The sequence below is a fragment of the Rhamphochromis sp. 'chilingali' genome (assembly GCF_963969265.1).
Source record: "Rhamphochromis sp. 'chilingali' genome assembly, chromosome: 11".
Taxonomy (NCBI): domain Eukaryota; kingdom Metazoa; phylum Chordata; class Actinopteri; order Cichliformes; family Cichlidae; genus Rhamphochromis; species Rhamphochromis sp. 'chilingali'.
Window position 1 is genome coordinate 27,231,213 of NC_137938.1, and position 16,097 is coordinate 27,247,309.

The 16,097-nt window shown below is 40.3% G+C and overlaps 1 protein-coding gene across 1 annotated transcript; it reads right to left on the reverse strand.

Annotated features, from left to right (window-relative positions):
* mtf1 (metal-regulatory transcription factor 1) lies at positions 1–16,094 on the reverse strand. Its single transcript, XM_080896489.1, has 11 exons — positions 16,000–16,094; positions 14,253–14,780; positions 10,923–11,161; positions 9,431–9,562; positions 9,108–9,181; positions 6,006–6,139; positions 5,442–5,519; positions 5,140–5,242; positions 4,418–5,055; positions 4,104–4,173; positions 1–3,439 (listed from the first exon to the last, which is right to left on the reverse strand). Exons 2-11 carry the CDS (start codon positions 14,715–14,717, stop codon positions 2,958–2,960), a joined length of 2,415 nt encoding a protein of 804 aa, XP_080752615.1. The 5' UTR covers positions 14,718–14,780; positions 16,000–16,094; the 3' UTR covers positions 1–2,957.
* Positions 16,095–16,097: the final 3 nt, after the last annotated feature.

The following is a 16,097-nucleotide window of genomic DNA, read 5'->3' on the forward strand; positions in this document are numbered from 1 at the left end:
AGGTTTTATTAGTATTATATTGCTCTCAATTCAGAAAGTTACTCATATTTATATGAAACGCATAAGCAAACAGTTTCACATTATACATTCTTTAAAAAATACAAATTCTTAACATTTCCTCACTCTTTGGGTGTCAAGACATTCCTTTGGAAGCATGTCGTTTTCCTCTTTCTCCCTGCCCCAGCTCTTCCTGGAAAATATAGCCTGTTTGGTGGAAAATGTTGATGGCAGAAATTCCAAAGAATCTACACTTGTGAACAATCTGCTTCCAAACAAATGTCGCCACAATTGATTTGCTGACACTACAGACTGATGTAAATATTAGCCACGTGAACTTGGCCGACAAAGGCAAAATTTCTCTGTTTAATGAAAGAAACCAATAATTCACATGTTAAACTGAAGCGTGCGAAATGATGAAACTGGATGGAATTCTAAACATATTTAAGCTTAAAATGGAAAATATCTGATTAAAATAACAAAACTGCCAAATACTTAAACATGCAAATCCAGCTGATATTAAACCAATTACAGAGGCCATAGGGTGGCTGTGAAACAGTACTTCATGGATTCACTACAGTCCAGATTCACACCATTCAATGCAAAATATACAGGAGCACTGTAGCTCAAAGCTATATTGCAGCAAATATTACTTAATGGGAGGCATAAGTAACCATTTAATCTTTGAGTCGGTAACTGAACTTGTAAATACCACACTTAAAATTGCATAGTTGGGTTCACCAATGATCTGTATGAAAATGTATAATGGTGAATAGGTACGACTCCCGGTGGTATTTTTTTTTTCTTTGTGGGAATTATTTTAATATCCACTGGAGTCAATGTCAGATTTGGATGCTCCAGACATCTAATTAATATTGTATTATGGGAGGAAATTTGCCTTGTGGCTCCTATAAATTTCCTAAATCACACCAGAGGAGCCAGATTAAAACTTTACTTTTTTTTTTATTTTTATTTTTTTAAAGATTGATTCTGCAAATTGGAAATTAAAAGCAGAATCATAATGTCTGCATCTGTTATATAGCTGAGTTTAATTTCTTTTTTTAAGTCAATGCTGAAATATTATAGTATTATATTGGTAAAGCCCATTCGACTTTCCCAATATCACAACTGGAAAATCTCCATGCTTTTGCCTTGGTGTGATCTGCTGCTGGAATGGCTGCCTGAGAGTCGGTGAATGTGAAAACAGAGTGTCAACAAGCCGATTACTAAAGCAGAGGCTATCAAGGCAAGGAGGCTTACAGAACAATTAATGTTGTAAGGCCAAGAAGCTCTACTGTCATTTACAGGGCATAATGCCTTTACTCTATCATCATTGCATTGTGTCCCATGCGAAACAATACTGTTAAATTATACTCTGAGCCAGAGGCTATGCATTACATATATTTTCTTACAATGTGGACTATACAGAAACCCAGCGGCTTGTATAACTATTCAACTAAAACACAGCAAAAACATCTTCTGCATAAACGTGACGGGGAGAAGAATGAACAGAGTATACATTAGGTTCAAACTCAGAGTTAGCAATTCAAAAGTCTATACAAAAATACAAATTCTAGAATAATCTACAAGTTTTTCAAAGATGTTTACACTAAAATGTACCATATTTACATTGTCACCAGGACACCATCTTTTAAATGCTACTTTACAGCAGGTTTATACAAAAACTCTGTAGTGGTGCCGCAAATCAGCCTAACCGATATGCAGAACCAACTTTACAAGTTAGTGTGCAATAAACAGGGAAGAGTGCAGCAAAAACGTAGGGCTACTGCGAGTGTGGGCCGTCCGGCAAGGAAAATGCATGTCTGAGAAAATTGTGGGAACCAGGAACAGTTATGACTTGATGCATCCCTGAGAGGGTCACAACCCTAAAGAAGATGGGATGTTGACAGTAGTTCCTTATAGTTTAGTTGTGGGCAAGTTTTTGCAAACAAGCAGATCCTAGAGGATATTTTGCTTGACTGTGCAGTCTACTACACGTGCCTCGTTTTTACAATACTTACGTTCTTATGAAGGTAAAACAATTCAGTAACAAAAAAGCAGCTCAACTTAAAAAAAACATGTGATTGGAATAAATTAATAGATTATTTCTGCTATCTCAAAGATGATAGTATCATTATATTGAAAGAATCAGGCATTTAAATAAATTAACATATACAATTTTAAGTTAGTTTAAGTTATAGGCAACTTATTGACGTTATGTCGCTTAAAGAGACAGGCAGATCTGATCACAGGTTCTCAAAAAAAGTAAAAAAGAATCATCACATTATCTGGACCGCACTAGTCTTCATAGAAAACAAACAAAATACTGAGGAAATCACTTCATATTACAAGACAGCCACGTGGGAAGCTGTGTGACCAAGCTCTTTAAATTTTTGCTGGGAGCAATGCTTGATTAAAATTGTAGCAAAATCCTCTCATATACAGTGCATTATGGTTATTTGCATACCAGCCTAAAGAATTTGTTAGGACCTGTAGTACAGTACGAGGATACAGTACAAGGACAGACGAGTTTTGTTTTCCTGCTAAGGTGTGTGACCTTCAAGCCAGGACAATGAAACTCTAAATTATCAGTGCTTGGACAACACTTGGTCATTTCAATCAATTCAGAGTGAGGATTATTATAAAGAGTTTATCTTTTCAACAAAGGATCTACTGCCTTTTCCCTGCATTAATTAGCGTTTAAGTTGCTAAAACTCAACTACTGCAATGAGACTCAACAGAAAAGTTACACATACTTTGTATATATACCATACCTGTCCCAGTGCCATACAAAGCAGAATGCACTGCAGGTACTGGGGGGGTTTCAATGCACACGCTATATAGGGTGAAAGAAGAGGCATAACTTCGGAGAGTGACTCGAGGTGTGGGTGGAATCGACGCTTGTGGGCGAGTGGGTGCAACAGACAAACATGTGGTGCCAGACTCCAAAGGCAGCTCTTTTAAGGATTGCCATCAGTAGCCATGCTGAAGTCATCTGCGACCAGCAGCAGAGCCTCAATGTTGGCGGCTGTCTCAGGGCTCTGCAGGGACAGGAAGTCTGAGACGTCCATACTGGCTAACCCGTCAGATGAGGGTGGGTTGGCGGCAGTGCCGCTCACTATTGTGGAGAAAGTCTGAGCTGTGGAGGAGGAAGAAGAAGAAGAAGAAGAGGGGGCCTCCAGTGTCACCTCACCCACCTTGGAGGAAGACTTGGGGGGGCAGCATGAGGAAGATGAAGTTGCTGAATGGTGCTGAGGCTCTGATAGTGGCGGGGGAGGGGGCTCTGGTGGCTGCTGCTGTGATGGGGCTGAAACGATGGAGGAGGCACTCTTTGCACTCTTGTCTTTAGCAGAGTCCCTGCAGGCACACTGACACTGGCAGGATTCCTCCTGTTTGATGATGATGACTGGCAGGCTGAGGCCGATCTGCTGGACTGAGTTACCTACAACAGAAACATTACGTTTGATTAGGCCAATGCAAAGAAATTAGTCAAAACCACAGTGGTGTCTGCAAAAGTAGGCTGTCTGATTGTACCCTGTCAATATTTACAGATGGAAACATTACAATAGATTAGGTGACCACATGTTCCTATCAGCAACATGAACTGTAAACGTTGATGAAAACACCATCATCTGGTAGACCTGGCAGTGTTTCTTTTAAGGACCATAAGAGCTGTAAATTCACCAGCAATCACTAACAAATCAAAAATCTTTGACTTCAACTTGCTAATTAGAGCCCCCCCCCATTTTCTGTTTTGTCAATTTATATTAATATATTTGGGGAATTCTTAATAAAAAAAAAAAAAAAAAAAAAAAGAGTTCAGGGAATCTTACTTTTTTCCTCCCCATTTCATAAATGTTACATTTAATTAGGTGGAAAAAAGATTTAGCAAAAATGAAAGATGGTTACTATCAAGCCTCAGCCTGAGATTGCCATTTCCTTCCTCAAACTTCGCGTTTGTATTACCAAATACTTTTCCTAGTAACTATTGCATACTATTTAACTAATCATCATTAACCCAAGTATTTTAGTGGCAAAACAAATGTATGATTTCCTTAGTCTTTGGCCAATGTCAACAGCACAAGATTGGTTTCACGGTGGCTTACCAGCATTACCTCCCACTGGTATGGCTGTAGTGAAGAAAACCTTTTCCACTTTTGGAGCTCCTTGATGTGGCTGTGAATAAACAAAAACACCAAAGTTCAAAAGGGTTAACAATAAATATCAGTATCCTCAAGATGATTACACAATGTTCTTTTTTTGGGGGTTTTTTTTTTTTTAGACTGTATCAAAAAGGGATGGACTGTGTATGAATTAAAAGCCATACTTTCCCTAATGTTTCATAGTTTGTTTGTGCTACCTTGTTTTCTTGTGAACAAGATGAAGAGGAGAACAGATTCTGTGTGGGATCATTACTCACTGCTTGCTCTGGGTTCTGCTGGCTGTTGGTGGCACTGCTAAGGATCCATTGGAGATTCTGGTCAGACATGACCAAGCTGGGCTGCAGCAGGTTCTGTGTGGGTGCTATGGTGATAGTGGCAGGGGTGGTTGCCAGACCAGGGCCAGAGTTTGGACCAGGATTATTGGCCAAAGGCACAGGTTGAGCCACAGGTGCTGGAGCATCTGTTGTGGTAGCTGCAACAACAGCAGGACCTGGTGCTGTGGCAGTCAGTGCAGGGGCAGGAGCAGGCGTAGCAATGGGTGGTGGTAGTGGAGTGGTCTGGGTAGTACTATCTTGCTGTAGAAATGTTGGTGGCAGTGCCACATATTGCTGGGGGGTGACGTGGTTTTGTGGCTGGACAGAAGCCTGTGGCACGTCTGAGATCTGCTGCATGAAAGCAGGAGGCTGTGTTGTGCTAACATTTGCAGTGATGGAGGCAGGGGTGGAGGTCTGGGAGGAAGAGCTCTGATTGAGCTGGGAAGAAGCCTCCATGACTGCAGCGTTTTGTGAACAAGAAGATGAGGAGGTAGGATTGACAGAGAAAGAGATGAGAGAGGAGGCTTCTGTCACTCCCGGTTGGGTGGGAGTGTCCAAGCCGAAGGGCTCAGCAAGGTTCTCTGGTCAAGGGGGAAAAAAAACTTCTCAGAACAAGAACTTTAAGAAAACCCAAACAGGTCGATTTTTAAATGAAATATTCTTACCACTGGGATGAGCATCATCTTGGCTGATGCTATTTTCAGGACTCTGGAACATAAGCTCAAAGATTTTCACAGGGGTGGCATTGTTGAGGTCCAAATTTTGAGCCTGGAATAAAATTTAAATGAACAAAAGCCTTTAAAAAAGTGCACTCAGTGCACTTTTAACCTTGACATTTTAATACAGTGAATATAAAAACTGAAGACTGAAAATATCTTTTAACTGACATCTCACTGATCATCCTGACAGCTCCTCTACTGTGTCAATACAGTCTGTTTGACAAAGGTGAAATAAAGTTCAAACTCACATTATGGATGTTCTCTCGTAGTTCTGAGTCTGTAGAGATGAGGCTCAAGTCACTGAGGCACAGCGAGTGATTTGCATCCTGCAATTAAGAGATCGAAAGGTCCCTGATTAAAGTAGCCACCCCAAGTGCTGAGTCGTGGAAATGAAAGCTACTGTAAAAAATAGGTAAAAATCTAGGCTTTACCATACAAGGTAGTCCATTACATAATGACATAATTAACAACTATTCCTTTAAAGAAAGAACAATGTAATCTATTTGGTCTATAAACATTTGCCATTAAAAACACAGGCCACTGCACAAGTGGAAAAGTTAAATACTTTACTTTTATGGTGACATGCTCTGTAGAAAGTCAATGTACCATGTAGTAATACCTGTGATATGAGATGTTATAACACAACTGTTTATTATGTGAAAAGCAACAAAAGAGCACTTTACTTCAGAACACAGCATACAGTAAATGGCACGAGGAGCACAGTGTTATGTAGCCCTGAGGCTGTCCATGGAGAACACGATGACTGTGCCAAGTGTGCCCACACTCTGACAAGACGCTGTGCTGTGACTCACTTCAGAGAGTGGATGGGTGAGAGAGACGCTGAAGGACTGTCCTTTGTCGTGGCCCCGAATGTGACTCTTCAAGCTGTACTGGCTGCTAAAAGTCTTCTCACAGCCATCACTAGGACAGTTGAATGGCTTCTCCCCTACAGAATGAGCAGAGACAAAGGCAGAAAATACAGACTGAGACTGATTCGTTTATTTATTATTCTTTACTATTTATATCTTTCCTGGCAGGAAAAAGTAACCTAATTCAAAGTTGCAGCTTTATTAATAAAATGATGACTTTTCAGTGACAAAAAAATGCAGCCGTATGGGTTTTAAAAAGTCAGCTTTACTCTTGTCACAATAATATAAAATTTTCAAGGGACCAGCATTAGGGCTGGGCCATATTATACCGTTCACGGTAATACCGGTATAATGTTAGGCAACGATAGGAAAATGAAATATCGCGATAGAATGGGAGTAAAACGCGCATGCGCAGTGCCTTTGTTTTCATACGCACATGGCCGATTGTTGAGTGAAACAGATGATCCAGAATTGGTTTGTAAAAATGGTGCAACTTCCGTGATGTGGAACTGGTTTGGTGTTTGTCCGTCAGATACACAACAAAGCACATTTTTTTGCAGAACATGCAAGCGGCCGTTGTTATTGTCGTATTTGTCGGACTAAGATGCTCTTAAATCTGGGAGTAATCTGGGTCCTAAACTCCGTATGCTTCAGGTCAAACAACACTGCAGCATCACTTAGAGTTAAAAACTGTCTAAATTCTTTCATCTTTAATAAAACGATCAGCATTGCTGCTTTACCAGGTGTAACTATGAAGTTTAACTTCCAGGCATCCATGAAAACAAAAGTTATTACATTTAACGGAGTTAGAAGTTAGCAGGAAGCTAGCGGAAGTTAGCTCGCTAGTTTCGCTAGTTACCTAAGCATGATATTGCATGTTCTGACTGAGAGATTTCTGAAAAAAATCAAACGTACACCTCTGCTATCACTTGCAACATAAATGAAGACAGGAAACTAAACAGCAGTGACGTTTGTAGGGTTACTGAAGTTGGGCTAGCTGGTATATAATGATGTGCTACGTGATCGCTAGCGACACAGCTATGTTAGCATAACATAAACAGTGAAGCTGGAGGACGAACACTAACACTTTTCCACTTATAAAAGTTAACGTGAAGGTTCTTCATGGTTAGAGACAAATGCAATCGCATGGCAGGATGCTGTAAACGGACCAAACTTCAGTCAGGAGAACAACTGAGATAATCCATCCACAATACGAGGTTAGTCATTAATATACTGCAACAACATGGGAATAGAGCAGCTGCCAGAGAATTCAACATTAAGGAATCAATGGTACAGAAATGGAGGAAGCAAGAAGAATGAGTTTAATAAAGTTTGATTTATCTGACTGCTTTGTTTCGCTTAATGTGCCTTATAATCCCGTGCACCTTATGGTCCGAAAAATGCGTACTGCACACTGCAGTTTAATGTTGCAAAGCACCTCTTTTTAACTTCAGTGGATATTATACATGGTTATGCTCAGGACATGTCAGCCCATTTCTAGTGGAAATGCCTTTTGGTTAAACTTTCAGCAAGGAATTTGCATTTGTACTGTTACATTTTTATAAAGCTTTAATGTACATAAAAACCAGCTTCTTGTTTAAGTGAATATAAATGGAAGGTTGTCTTTTTGCGCTAGTAATGTTGTGGAGTTGTATTTTGTCTCGCATCAATTATATCGTCGGTTATATCGTTATCGCAAATTTTCAAATATATATCGTGATAAATATTTTTGGCCATATCGCCCTGCTCTAACCAGCATGGCTGTTTCCTGCTCTTACTCTAGCGTTGCAGACTTACACACGCTATAGCTATGTACTGTCACCAGGGGGCAGTGTTAGAAATATGTGAAACAACTCTTAATATGAGCTAGTCTTCTTTGTGTTCGCAGAATTCTTGGTTCTTAAGCTAAGTCGCTGCAGAGACAACAGAAGTCAAAACATACAAAACTGTTTGTAGTAAAGCAAAACCAAACGTTAAAAATAATGAAAACTGTCCTGTTTTCAACCTTGAGGCAACTGTGGCTCAGGAGGTAGTAGGGGGCGTCTTTCAAGGGGAAGGTTAGTGGTTTGCTCCCTAGCTTCATTCTAAAGTGTCCTTGGGTAAGATATGGTGTGTGTGATGATTAGAAAAGGTGTAGGTTAGGTATAGAATAAAGCTCTTGTATGTGACTGGGTGAAGGAAGCTTATAGTTAAAAGTGCTTTGAGTGGTCAGTTAAGCAGAATTGATGGGCCAGCAGGGCGAGCACCTTCGTAGTCGGGGTGGCCCGTCTCTCTGCAGAGAGCTCTGTTTTTAGATGGACGCAGTGTACAAAGTCTGTGATAAAAATCTGTGGGCTATTCTTGCTTGTGCTGCTGTTGGTGCATCAGCCAGGCATGAAGTTATAACATACGAATAGCTGAAGTGAAACCAAGTACAGAAGAAATGTCTGTGCTTTTCATGGTGTATTTTTGATCTTCGATATTTTTTTTTTGTTGTGGTTCTCTTGTTTCCAGTAAAGTCCCCTTTTCAGCCAATTAGCAAACAGTAGAAGTACTTCCTCTCCACACCCTTTACAAAGTGTTACATTGGTACTTAAATAGCACTTTATGGGGCTACTGATTGGGTAATGGTAAATTACCCAATCAGTATTCTACCTATGCAGTGTCATCACTGTTAAGCTACATGCTTTTGTTTTTTCCTCAGTCTGAATATGCAAAATCCAGCCAAATGGACACAGTACAATGAATCCTGTAGCTGGATTTTAATATCCTGATACAGCTTGTTCTTGTACATGTAATTGTTTCTTTTTCAACAACACAAAGCATAAGCCAGTTCAAGTCATTCCTTGTTCAGCTGAACATGATCTACTATATTGATATATAAGGGGAAAAAACCCCACCAAATACATGGGAAGCTAGTATTTGTCTGTGTGTTTGACAGCTGGCATGTAGGAAAGGTGTTCACCTGCCCTAAACAAGCATGCAATCATTAGAGCAAAGAGCTAAATAAATACATCTTTGTTGAAGCTTCCCTAGATAATTGAGGTGAACCAGAACACTGTATACCTGTGTGAGTCCGTACATGTGTTTTTAGGTGATGACTTGCAGCAAAGGCTTTTCCACAACCATCATGATCACACCTGAAAGCAAAAACATAAAAAAAAACAGTGTGAGATCAAATGTAAACAAAGTGAAAAACATTCAAGGCTGGATTTCATCATCCTTCTAGATTAAAGTCATGACCCATTGCCCCCCTGTGTCGTTATATGAAGAAAAATGGATAGTTGACATGGATAAGTAAAATTTAAATACCCTTAAAGTTTTGTACAGCAGTTCCTTCACCTTAACTGGGAGAAAATTAAACCTGCTGTGAAAAAGGAAATGCTCACCGGAATGGCTTCTCCCCAGTGTGTGTGCGAATGTGCTTCCTCAGGTCACTGAGGGTGGTAAAGTACTTTGTGCATCCCTCTGATTCACAGTTGAAAGTCTTGCCTGTGTGAAGTCTCTGGTGTGCTTTTAGCCTGCAGAGAAAATAGTGTTTCATTAAACCACAATGGGAAAATATGAGCGGGACAAAGTAAACGCAGTGGCATTCAGCAGCATGTGCTATCATTTCATTTAAAAAAATCTTTCAAAAAAAAAGAAAGAGATGAGTCAGACGGGAAATGGGGCTATTAATAGAATTTTAAACTCAATCACGATTTTTGGCTTCTCACATTTAAATGAACATGGTCTAGTGATACTAAAAATGCATGCTCTGCAAACTGAATGGAAAGCAAAAGCAAACCAAGCCCTTCCTAAAAAAAACAGCACCTGACCACGTGCCTGCATCAGTCAATCACAGCTGTGCCCTGGACAACACAGCGTGCAGTGCTGGACTGATCTGGACGAGTAACACCACATCAAAAGACCAGATATACAGCAAAAATCAAAAAATGTCTGGCACAGGAGAACATGAAGAGCTTGTCCCTTAAAGTGAATCATCATCAGTTGTTTGGAAATACTTTGGATTCAGTGCAAGAGATTTTATCCAAGAACAAATCATATACGAAAATTAAGTGTCTAATAAACACATATTTTTGGGTAAACGTTGGAGGGAAAGAGAGAGAATACTTTGAGTGTTTTTGGCATCCATCGTGCTGATACAATAAATGGAACGAAAGATTTTTTTGTTCGAGGAGATGCACTAAGATCAGGTAAATGGTGAATAAACGCTTACTTGTCTGCAAACATGTCTTAATAACCAAGAATGTAGCACAACGTAAAAAGGAAAGCAGTGCTCTGTTAATTCTATTTTCTGTTAAGTTTTGGTGCATTTTTTTTAAATCATACTTCTTATCTTTTCCAAGAAACGCATGGCGTTTCAGTGAATGAGGAAGACCAGTTTTATTTTGCTGCAAAGATTGATTATGCGAAGCAAACCATGACGAACCACTAATGTGATCTACAATGTAAAGTTAGATCAGGAATCTCAACAGCTCTAAGCCCTGTGTAGCTTACGATGATGGCACAGCAGCATCAAGCCACAGACACATGACATTGCTACTGAAACAGTGCAAACTGGATACTTGGATGCCCTTTGATTTGTACATCTGATATATCTTGTGGTCAAACAAGAGACCTGACGGAATGACTGAAATATGTTCCTCTTTTAATCAAGTCCCGAGTCGCTTGAGTCATTTTTTGGTGTCAAAACATCTACTGCATCACGCTTTGTGTACTGCCCCCAACACTTAGGTCTAATTATCTTAACCTACTTTTGATCAAGTCTAACAAAACTGAAATGGAACCTACAGTGATGATAAAGGTGACTTCATATAAACTTCAAGTTTCCACAGCAATGTAAAGACAGCGACATGAAAGACAACAAAAAAGGCTCACCTGTACAACGTGTTGAACGCCTTTTCACAGCCCTGTACGTCACACTCGAATGGCTTCTCCTTGGTGTGAACACGGACGTGGATCTTAAGGCTGTAAGAGGTGAGAAAGGCCTTTCCACAGCCTTGCTGATTACACACAAATGTGTACTCGCCCCGATGCGTTTTCTGGTGTGTCCGCAAGTTTCCTGCTGTGCTGTACGTCCTTGTGCAGCCTTCGAACATGCACTGGTACCGCTTTACCTGAAAGTGAGAGAATAAACATGGTAAGTGGAATTAAAACATAGTGAAATAATGCTGGTGCTAAGAAAAGGATTGCATCAAATCTCTTTAAAAAAATCTGTTAATCTGCGTTTTAACTTTATTTAACAACACCATTTCAACAAGACAGGGAGAAATTAGTAAATCCAGGTCAGAAATAATAATAACCTGCCCTGCCATTGAATGAGGTGACAGTCTGACTCAGGGTGGCCTTTTGGATAGGATTTGAACTTAATGACTCAACCTCCCATCAGTACACAAAGCGGGTGAGCATTAAGGACATCAGTGATGACTAACCCTCAATTCTCTTTCACAGCACCGATGTCCATTGCAGTGGGGCAGTCTCCTGCTCTGCTCTCACACAAATATCCTGGGGGCACTGTGAATAAAAGCAGCCCAGTCTCTATTCTATAGTGTATTGAACACAAAACCAGGAGGAGAAAACTTGTGGCTGGCCTCCTCAACAAGAGACTCTCCTTCCTCTGCTGCTATTACCTCATTTACTAAATTAAATCCTCTTAGTATTCTTGTAAAAACGAATTGTAGCCCAATTTAAATCAAAGCAAGGCAAGTGAGAATATTAGATGCATCAGAGAAAACTCAGCATGAACCTTGCAGTGTTTGCAGAACTCCACGACACCCAGTATCACAACTGTGATACAGTGAAAGTTACACACAGCTGACTTACCTTCGGACCTTCTGACAAGCGCTAATCTGAGCAATGGTAGTCTGAAACCATTCAGTCTGGTTATTAGTGTGTGGCAGGGATCATTTGTTAAGCAAATATCTACGCAAACCCACAGCAGAACCCTGCTAAAGCTGGCAGCTCAGATCTGCATTTATCTCCCACACCATTGTGATTCTACCACACTGTGAATATGATCATTGCGAGGGAGCACTTTATGCTCCAGCTTCCCACACGCATAGTGGAAGAGACCACTCCATTACAAATTGGTTTATGAAAGAGGAGTGCTTAGCGTGGCCAACAAATATTGGACAAACCATCCACACCCCAGTGCACGCGTTCCGCGGGGATTCATATTTCATATTTGCTTTGTTTAACATATTACAAAGACCTGCATGCACATGACTATTTATGATTCCAGGCCTGCAGAAGAGTGTGGCACCACTTTATATTGTACTGTTGTGCAATATAAATTTAAATTCATTTCTCAGAAGTGGCTTGAAGTCATACATATACAGACACACACAATAAAAGATCCCGGTATGCTTCTATACTGCTGCAAGAAATATATAGTTGTCTTTTAATTCAGAGGGTTGCTCAAAATCTTTTTCTTTAGATATTTGTTATTATTGCAGTTGGTAAAGGGGTTAAAAACTGAGCGGACACTGCTAACAAATAAAATCAAACCTTGACTTAACTTCACCTTTCAAACCAAAACTGGCTACAAAAGCAGCAAAGTTTCTGCCAATAATATTCAGAAATAATAAGGCATTTGCTCCAGCACCACACCCATCTAATGATAACAAAATCTAAATTTACTAGTATATTAATCTTCAATACATAATATGATTTTAAAATATGAAAATACCATGATCAAGACAATATAGTCATAATGCTTTACTCTGAAAAGTTTGCAGTCAATTTTAAGTGTAATTCTATTGTTCTATAAAACTTTTAAACCCAATAAAGTCTTGGTGCTGTGTAAAATGAACAAAAACTTTTGTGTAACTTCTATTGAACACAATAAACTTACTAAATGTTTAAGCAGACATTTTACCATTTCATAAAAACATTAGGATGGGGGCAACAAAACCGCTTTCAACACTTTGCAGTGAATCAGATGAACTGTTAAAAAAAAGGCCAATACCATGATTGGATATAAGAAGAGGATCGTAGAGAGGCAGTGTTAGAAGTAAGCTGCCTCTCTTTTACGGAAGGGGCTCACCAATTTACAAAAGAATCTACATTTACAACTTGTGGAACAATTTCAGAATATTGTTCCTCAAAAGATTCTGAGAATCTGCAGAAATCTCTGTGTGCAAGGGATAAGGCCAAAAATCATTGGATGGGCTCAGGAACACTTTTAGAAATCTGTGTCTGTGAACACAGTTAACTGTTCAGGTCGTGTTGCATCCTCATTTTTCCTGCAACCTCTAAAGAGGAAAGGGACCAACGTGCTTGTTATCAGCACTCGGTTCAAAAGCCTGCATCTCTGATTGTGTGGGTCATACATTAGAGCCTATGAAATTAACAGCTTGCACATCTGCAAAGACAATGCTGAAAGGTCTATACAGGCTTTAGAGCAACATATGCTTTACCCAGATGATGTCTTTTTTGTGAAAGTCCTTAAATATTTCAGTAAGACAATGCTACTGCATCTGTTGCATGGCTTTGAAGTGGAAGAGTCCTAGTGGTGAACTGACCTGCCCGGAGTCCAGACCTTTCATCAATTAAAAATATACAGCTGTTGTGAGCTACAATCCTGTATCAGACAAGAATCTGGCAACATTTCTCTCACAAATGTCCCACAACTGTGCTCCTCAGATGTTTATAGACTACTGTTAAAAGAAAGGATCATAATAGTGGTAAAGATGGCTCTGTAGGCTATATATCATCTAAATCAACTGATTAAACACAGGAAAGAGAACCATGTTTTTCCCCAATGTGCCTCCCTACCTTTTATGTTAGGTACCTACTGGTTAACAAGTGCAAACTTCCTATCAGATGGTTTTACTATGCTGCTCATCTCTGCTAATTAAGATAGGTTACTGCTGAAGGCAACAGAATGGCAACTTCTGCATAGTTGCTGAGAAGATCCTTTAAAAGAACTTGAAGCACAGTGACATATTTTCAACTGCACACCATTTTTCACCAGGACAAACTAGATTTAAAAAAAATGATCACTATATTATTAGAGGATAAAATCATAAAATCTTTAAACCATCTGCTCTTCTGCAATTTGTTGTAATAACTGAAACAGCTTAGACAAGCAATCACTGCAATCTGTCATACATGTGCACTACCTTAGAGCCAATCAGAGGAGCCTCTGATGACCAAACAAGCATATGTCTTGTAACAGCTGGACAAGATGCACTTATTTTTGCTCACCTCTCTCTGCTTGGTCTCTGGGCACTCAGAGTGCAAGGTGAGCGTAGCCCCCTCGATGTTGCGTGGCATTGGGGTGGACCCTGGATTTATTGTGAACTGGATCTGGTCAGGAGAAATTGTGTGGTGCACATAACCCTGCGACATCCCATCTGGGTCTGTCATAAAGGCCAGCGATCCCTCCTCCTCATCTCCATCACCTTCTCCCTCTGTTAGGAAGGTGACTCCATCTTCATCCCCTCCACAGTGACCCTCCTCTTCTCCCTCCTCATCCAGTCGTATTGGGTCCCGCTCAATGAGGACCGTGGTGCGGTCATAGACCCGACCAGAGGATGACGAAGGTTCAGCAATTAGGTCACCGTCTTTGCCAAAGTGGATCTTGTCATCTTCTTCGTCATCCCGCTCCAGCTGATCCACCTCCACCTCAAAGTACATAGGCACCTCCGTATGAGGGCCATTCTCACTCATGGTCTCTGATGCCTCTCCTTCCTTGGCAAGAAGGACTGCACTCTCACACGTTAATGTTTCACCCTGAAAAAGAAAGAAGCTACTTCACTTACGCTCTTAGGTTGTATAGCTCAGCTGAATTATTACAAATTGTAATTGGAAAAAAGCAAACACTGTTGAGCAGAAACTCATAGTTTCTCATAGCTGAGCCCAATATAAAGACTGAATATATTTATCAGCGTTTAGTGATTCAGCAGCAGATCTGACTAGGGCTGCCCAGTTAAACTATATCAGCTGTCACTATGTAGCCCCACGCTGACAGACAGGAACATTTGGCAACAAATAACTAGACAGAGCCACAGCTATGTGTGCTTTTGGCAGAATAAGGTTTTTTTTGACTACATTAAATGCCCGTTTTAAACATGTTCACCCCCTAATGTAGCGGACCTGCGGGTGTCAGTCAAAAGCAGCGAATTTTTTTCTTCAACACGTCAGACTGAAATCACCGCAAGTAGTTACTTAGTAAGAGACATAAACACTGTTCACAGAAACTAAAGCTACACATCGCGATCTGGAACTTTCTTACTCCAGTGACAGATGTCATGAGATAGCTGGTGCTTAGCCCTAGCTACTCGGTGACTTCTAATCAATCAAAATTCATCAGGTTACCTCTAAAGGAAAACGTTAAATGCTGCGTATGAAAGCTGTCATTTCAAACCGACGGTGACAGTTAACTTTTACATGGCTGCGCACACAATGCCGCGCAGTTTCCAAACATAAGCGTGACCTTATAGGCACTCAGTGGCTGCAAGGTTAACCTTTAGCTGACTGAACAATATCGTTCTCACAACTTAATGTCACAGTACTGAGGTTGTTAGCTTTACGATGCTAGCATTCTGGTGGATATCTGATCTCATATCATGATTACATCGTCTCCAGCCTGATACGTCGCTGGTTAGCTGCTGTAAATTAATCTTAGGCTGCTTATTTTGCATCTGCCGTTACATATCTTTAGAGTGTTTTTCTCTTCAGCTCGTAAGCCACAGAAAGCTAAATGGGAACTAGTTAGCCAGAGGCTAGGCTAGGTAAGTCAGCTGCCACTTATTTCTCTACACATTCATAGCTTCGCTGGATAGCAACACTTTAGCTCATCGCTAAGCTAAGGGGCTAACGATAAACGTTTATTGTGGAGATTACTTATCGTTCCTGCAAAGATGGTCAGTTTCATTTTACCCGGTGATAAAGTGGCAAACTGAGGTTTAAGTGGATCGACTAGAAGGAAATGACATTAAAATAAATTTACCTCTGAATTTTAATCCTTATTCCGATGCTTTGGATGTTGACCACTTTCTTCCTATCCCCTCCCTAGAAAGCCATACGTCACAGGCTCGCAGCCATTCG

Excerpts from the sequence above, each read along its gene's own strand:
- mtf1 (XM_080896489.1), bottom strand. The coding sequence starts at position 14,717 with ATGAGTGAGAATGGCCCTCATACGGAGGTGCCTATGTACTTTGAGGTG. Across the intron at positions 9,182-9,430 it reads ACTGGGGAGAAGCCATTCCG|GTGTGATCATGATGGTTGTG; the intron begins GTGAGCATTTCC and ends TTTTGCTTTCAG. Across the intron at positions 6,140-9,107 it reads ACATGTACGGACTCACACAG|GGGAGAAGCCATTCAACTGT; the intron begins GTATACAGTGTT and ends CTCATTCTGTAG.